General features: G+C 41.2%; 1 protein-coding gene across 2 annotated transcripts; it reads left to right on the plus strand.

Moving 5' to 3' along the window:
* Nucleotides 1-658: 658 nt before the first annotated feature.
* Nucleotides 659-6,435, plus strand: LOC123093514 (putative late blight resistance protein homolog R1C-3). 2 transcript variants are annotated; one of them, XM_044515495.1, is made up of 10 exons: nucleotides 659-856; nucleotides 1,011-1,066; nucleotides 1,705-1,889; nucleotides 1,970-2,222; nucleotides 2,376-2,595; nucleotides 2,700-2,835; nucleotides 3,869-4,072; nucleotides 4,211-4,276; nucleotides 4,405-5,932; nucleotides 6,042-6,435. In XM_044515495.1, the coding sequence occupies exons 3-10, from the start codon at nucleotides 1,728-1,730 to the stop codon at nucleotides 6,116-6,118; spliced, it is 2,646 nt and encodes an 881-aa protein (XP_044371430.1). In that variant the 5' UTR covers nucleotides 659-856; nucleotides 1,011-1,066; nucleotides 1,705-1,727; the 3' UTR covers nucleotides 6,119-6,435. The 2 variants fall into 2 exon arrangements, with proteins under 2 accessions (XP_044371430.1, XP_044371431.1); XM_044515496.1 differs by lacking the exon at nucleotides 3,869-4,072.
* The last annotated feature ends 396 nt before the right edge of the window (nucleotides 6,436-6,831 follow it).

Consider the following 6,831-nt stretch of genomic DNA (forward strand, 5'->3'; position numbering starts at 1 on the left):
GGAAACCGTCGTCACACGGTGGGCCGACACGAGCACTCCCAATAGTTAGGCAATGTCATCACTAACCATGTTGGTCTCTTGGACCGTGTGGAATGAGAGAAATGCTAGGGTATTCCGCAACAAAAACGTCCCACCGCCAATCTTGCTAAACAACATCATGTCGGACGCAAACATGTGGATCACAATGGGTGCCTAACAACTAGGGATGATAATTTTACGCCGGTAATCATTCATGTTGTGTAATAAGGGGCACTTCTAAAAACTCTCTCTTCTCTCCTAAATTGATTGATGAGGCAAATCTTTTACCTCCATTTTGAAAAAAAAAGTAGATGAACGACGTCAACCGCACATATATTTGCGTTCTAATGAAATACTCTCTCCGTTCCTAAATATTTGTCTTTTTAGAGATTTCAAATGGACTATCACATACGGATGTATATAGACATATTTTAGAGTGTGGATTCACTCATTTTACTTCGTATATAGTCACTTATTAAAATCTTTAGAAAGACAAATATTTAAGAACGGAGGGAGTAGTATTCACCAACATTTGCTCTGTGAAATGGAAGTGTCTTTGGACACCCTAACAGACACATGGTAGGTACACAAAGGGCATGTATACGGATACTTTATCAAGCACACTAGTAGAATATTACACACCCATGTGTCCATGAGTAAATAATGGAGAATGGGGAAACTGGACAAAACTGGACACGGTTCTGTGGTCTCCCTTTGACAGGTTGAAGATATCCTCCTCACCTCTCATATCTCAAGCTTGAGTCTCCTTCTCCGTCGTCCAGATTATACCTGAACTCAACTCAAGCTCGCGTCGACTTATATTACCGGGATTCGCCAGGTAATTTCCTCGCCTTGAGACGAGCTTCTGCAGATTCTTTCTTTTCTTTGACCCAGGATGTTCTCCAGATCCAGTTTGTTCTAGTTTGATCCAGTTTGTTCTAGTTTGATCCAGTTTCTTTTCTTGTGACTTACACTGAATCAACTGCATACAGGGAGGTGATTTGTGTGATTCTTCTGCTACCACCGTATTACAGCAGTGCTTCGCCAGGTAATTTCCTTGAGACCATCTTCTCCAGATTCTTTCCTTTTCTAACGCCGGATCTTTCTCGGGACCCACCGCTCAGTCACCTGCATATAGGTGATCTGTGTGCTCTTTTACTAACTATAAACTGCCGATACAACAGAGCAAGTGTCAAAAATGATTTTACATTTTGGGATGGAGGGAGTACGTCCCTGATCGTCCGAATGGACTGCATCTGCTTTTTAGTACACACAAAGTCCAAACAAGACCCGGAACAATACGAGTCCTGCTCTGCAACTTTTTCTATTGCAAAGAACTGCAGAGTATCTTATCGTTGTGTACTTCCTCGATCCCAAAATAAGGGTCGCTAATTTAGTACTCCCTCCGTCCCATAATGTAAGACGTTTTCGCCACTAACGTTTTTTGCCACTAGTGTAGTTGCAAAAAACGTCTTACATTATGGGACGGAGGGAGTACAACTTTAGTGCAAAATAAGGGTCGCTGATTTAGTACAACTTTAGTGCAAAATTGTACCAAGTCAGCGACACTTATTTTGGGATAGAGGGAGTATTATTTACGCCTTTCATGATTATCTACAGTAACTTTCGTAATTGGTGTAGCTGCGCCTAGTAGCCTCACAAATGATGCACTTCTTCTATTTTCAGGTTACTGTGCATTGTTATCGTAAATGGATCACCAATCTGTTATTACACCATGGGACCTGGAGTGCATGCTATGTGATGAAACAGCAGAGCCGAAGGCCTTGCCGCTATCGCTTCTGAAAAAAATCACACATGATTTCTCTGATAAGCAGGCAATTGGTAGAGGTGGATTCGCGGTGGTTTATAAGGTACAGTAACTCTCAGCTACCCCAGTCTTGATCAAAGATCATCTGACAACCGAAGTGGTTGCTGACAATGCTCACTGCAGGGAATGCTTGAGAATAGAACCGTGGCCGTGAAGAGAATGTCGAATACGTATATGTACGAGAAGGAGTTCCAGCGAGAAGTTGAATGTCTCATGATAGCGAAGCACAAAAATGTAGTACGGTTTCTAGGATATTGTGCTGACACACAAGGGAATATGGCAAGGTATGAAGGAAAATTCGTCATGGCAGATGTCCAGCAAAGGTTGCTATGTTTCGAGTATCTTCCTAAAGGGAGTCTTCATGAGTATATCACTGGTAAGATCATGTGGCACCCAAATTTTCTTTTCAGTTCTAAAGACCATGTGATTCAGTATCCCACATTTAGTACCCACCCTTTCTATACATTCTAATATTACACACTTGGAGTATGTCAAATAATACTAAACTTGCTTTATCCTCTCCCCATAGATATGTCTTGTGGACTTCAGTGGAGAGACCGCTATCAGATTATCACGGGAATTTGTCAAGGGTTACATTATCTTCATCATAAACATATTGTCCACTTAGATCTAAAGCCCGCAAATATATTGTTGGATGATGATTGGGTACCAAAAATTACCGATTTCGGCATATCAAGGTGCTTTCATGAAATGCAAAGCCAAGTTATTACTAAAATAGCTGGAACGCCGTAAGTTTGCTAACCCTTTCAAAAGTTCAGTATTCTACTATTATTCACACCAATATTTTGTTACTTTGCTCATTAACCAATCACACGGGCGTATATGTATGCAGCGGATATTTGGCACCAGAATCTTATAACCATACTAAAGTCACATACCGGCATTCGTACCGGCTTGATATCTACAGTCTTGGTATAGTAATCATAGAGATACTCACTGGAAATAAGGGGTATCACGATGTTGACAAGGTAAGAATAATCTAGGTCTTCTTTTGAAATAAAAGGTTGTACTTCAGAACCAATGCATTACTTATTTCTCTTTTGTATGTATAATAATATCACTATAAAATCCACCATGACTGAAAGATTTAGAGATCCTATGATATGTAAGTATGAAATTTTGGATTTGAACCTCTGGTCGGTCAAAGGCTTCCGTCCACAACTAACCACATTTGAACAAGAGGGGGTTCAACCAATATATATGGAAAAGAAAGACGTGTGTAACTGCGTTTGAAGTATTCTCATGTTTCACCGATATTTAGCACTTCCAAATCCCACAAATCAGCAGTTAAACCAGATTAAGATCATGATTTAACTGTAAACATTAGTACAATATGGAACACCTTTAAAATCATGGTTCAATTCAACATGTGATCTGTATGAAATAAATGGTGCATGACCGAATCTACCTTTCAATGTTAATGTTGCCTACTATAATTATTGGTAACACATCGAATGATAGAAAGCAAAACTTGGTTACAGAAGTATTTTGACCTTCAAAGCATCAGAATAACACCAAGATCTACAAATAGAACAAAACTGAGAATGTCCTTACGAGACACCAGCTGTACCCAAAAAATATTGAAAGTGAAAATAGAAGGCATAAAAACATATATTGGATGAATACTTTTCAAAACAAAACAAAAACTTCTATACATGTTTGTTTTGAACTTTCGATGAATGAGGAAATGTAAATTTACATGGCCCTATATGTGACAACGAAAGAAAATACGCGTCCATTCTCATTACCCATGTCCAAGTTATCTCATACCTCAGTTTTGGTGCATAATTTTTCTTGATTGAACTGATACATGGTTTCTTCTGGTACCTGAGAAGAAACTAGGCGTGCATTCTCATTTATTTTTTATGGAATTTTTATTTTGTTTGAAGTTTTGATTGATGTATTTTGATGTAAGATGTTAACACAATGCATCTATACATGGCTAGTTTCACATTTTAAAAGATGGGGCTTCTTTTCATAATTCACAAATTCAACTCGTAGGTAGTTGAAAGTTGGAGTAACATGTTGGAGCAATCACAGAGCGAGGTACAGAAGAAACAAATACGAGTATGTGCTCAGATAGGAATAGAGTGCACAAACTTTGACCCGGCGAAGAGACCAGATACACTACATATAATTAGTAGACTCGATGAAACCGAAAGTATGGGCGGATATATCAAAACAGGCATGATTACTTCACAACAGGTAAGATCAATCCCGCAACATCCATGACATCCACCCATCAAACTTAGTCTTGAGCAGTTGTTGTACATCTCCACTTGCATTTTTGTTGCTCTAAGCCACCAGACGATGTTAAGTGTCCTTAATTGGTTACTTGAACAGGTCGGAGATGTTCTGAATAAACTGCATCAAGATGCACCTAACACGCCAAGAGAATCAAGCTCAGAGGTGAGTTCTCATCTGAAAGAACCTGTAACTATTGATAATATTGATAAATTCCAGATAAGTATATCTGTATCTGAACGATAGAATAGACACTTGACTGGCATACTCACTTGAAATTTTACTCCTTGCAGGAGAATGCCACTGTAGTTACAGTGGCAGGGACAAACAAATATGACAGTTTTTGGAGAAATATGGCAAACCTTGACATGTTCAATGAGACCATACATAGTCTTGATCCAGACATCAAGCGATGCTTTGAATATTGCAGTATTTTTCCCAGAGGATCCAAGTTGAGAATGGTCGAGTTAGTTCACCTGTGGATAGCGCAAGGGTTTGTCAAGATCAGTTGTGCAACAGAAGACATGGAAGAAGTAGCTGAGGGCTACTTTCAAGAGTTAGTGTCGCGCTCATTTCTGCAACCAGAAGAAAGTAGTTATGATACCGGTTGCTTCACAATTCATGATGCCCTGCTTGATTTATTCGACAAAGTTTCTGGAGATTGCTTCAGAATCGAGAATGGCCATAGAGGAGATGGCTGGGAAGGAGATATCCGTCAAGATATCCAGCATCTTTTAATTCGTTATTATGATGGCAAATTGATTACTGAGAAGATCCTTGGATTGGAAAATTTGCTCACTCTCATTGTTTATAAAGTTGACGCAGCACCAGTTGAGGAAAGAGTGATCGAGAGTATATGCAAGAGACTGCCGAAATTGCGGGTACTGGCCATTCCTTTCATCCTAGAACGTTATCCGGGGATGGAACCAAATGAGTTGTCTGTCCCAGGATCCATTACCCAGTTAAAGCACCTACGCTATCTTGCTTTCAGGACAAATAGAGCATGCATGTTAAGCATACCAAGAGCACCAAATAAACATCACCGTGTCCAGGTGCTAGATTTTGGTGATGGCAAATTGGATGAGTTTAACTGTGTTGACCTTATCAACCTGCGCCACATAAATTCCGGCTCATCGCAGTTCCCATTTCGTAACATAAGCAGGCTGACCTCACTCCAAACGATAGCATGTGCCTTCAGAATAAGGGATGCACCAGGATATGAGGTAAAGCAGCTGAGGGACCTAAACAAGCTTCGCGGCAGTCTGGAGATAAATGGTCTTGAAATTGTTAAAAGCAAGGAGGAAGCTCTTGAATCCAAACTAGCTGCCAAGGAACGGCTCAGCGAACTGAAACTGCAGTGGAGGCACAGTTCGCCAGAAGTCCAAGCAGAGGTACTTGAGGGCCTGTGCCCTCCCGTGGCGCTTCAAACACTGGAACTGCATTGCTACAATGGCTCGAGGTACCCAGATTGGATGGTTGGTAAGCCGGACGGTGGCCCAAAGGAGCTGCAAGAACTTTTGTTCTGGAGTTGCTCCCAACTAGAGCATGCTCCTGAGGCTTTCCCTCATCTGCGTGTGCTCAAGCTTGCATACTGTAATTGGGACGCCTTACCAGGCAATATGGAGCACCTCACATCACTCAAGAAACTGGAGATCGAGTGGTGCTCCGAAATCCGGTCGCTTCCAACACTGCCCCAGTCTCTTGAGGAGTTTTCTGTTGAGTGGTGCAATGATGGGTTTATGAAGTCTTGTCAAATATTCGGGCATCCAAACTGGCAAAAGATTGAGCACATCCCCAGGAAAACAATCGAAGGCCTAGCACGTAAGACTATAATCTCTCTTTCATGTCCTGTTTTCCCATTATGCGTCTGTGACCGATGTTCTGCTACGTACTGACGCTGCTTGTGTTTGGCCTCCTTTGGACCCGGTAGCTATGCAGGAAGTGGGAATCAAGATTCGGTCCGGCATCAATCTCCTGACAAGCTTTTGGCATCGCAAGAAAGTATGAAGGGCGTTCCAAAACTGCTGCCTCCCGACGCGATGGTGGCATCTGATTTGTAATATAATTAATGTTGGGAGAACTGTCGAATTTGATTCCTGGCTGCTAGCTACTCCCCACGTCCCATAATATAAGAGCATTTTTTACACTGCTGTCTTATATTATGGGACAGAGGGAGTATTTGTTTCTCCCCTTTGTTGTGTTTGTGTATGTGTGAAGGATCAGTTTGCATCTTGCTTGAAAAGTTCTAACCTTACTGCCATGCATATACATCAGTGCGGCTGTTTTGCTTGGCATAAAAGTATACATACATCTCATGTTCGTCACGCAAAATGTGTATTATTTGCCTTTTTTGTCACTAACACTGCTTAATTGATTTGGGTGTTTCTCCTGATAATACAATTGCAACCCAGCTAATTCAAATTAGGATGCAGCTTAGCATGTACTAGCATGTATTATGTTCTGTTTTCTTAATGTTTGTGCTCCGGACTGGAGACTCTTTGTTGAAGGCAGACTCTGGTTCAAAGGAGTCTGCGGTCCTTATTGTTCTGTTGAATGTACAAAAAAAATTCTTATCATGTTAAACATCGGAATGTTCATCGGTTCGTTCTTTGCTACTTCCATTAGGGCATCTCCAATGTCAACCCCGTAAATTTTTCCCCGCATTCGTCCGCGGATAGGGGACCAGTCCGCGGACACGGATGCGGGAGAACGTCATACCA

Source organism: Triticum aestivum, chromosome 4B (genome assembly GCF_018294505.1).
Source record: "Triticum aestivum cultivar Chinese Spring chromosome 4B, IWGSC CS RefSeq v2.1, whole genome shotgun sequence".
NCBI lineage: Eukaryota > Viridiplantae > Streptophyta > Magnoliopsida > Poales > Poaceae > Triticum > Triticum aestivum.

Excerpts from the sequence above, each read along its gene's own strand:
- LOC123093514 (XM_044515495.1), top strand. The coding sequence starts at position 1,728 with ATGGATCACCAATCTGTTATTACACCATGGGACCTGGAGTGCATGCTA. Across the intron at positions 1,890-1,969 it reads GATTCGCGGTGGTTTATAAG|GGAATGCTTGAGAATAGAAC; the intron begins GTACAGTAACTC and ends TGCTCACTGCAG. Across the intron at positions 2,596-2,699 it reads ACTAAAATAGCTGGAACGCC|CGGATATTTGGCACCAGAAT; the intron begins GTAAGTTTGCTA and ends ATATGTATGCAG.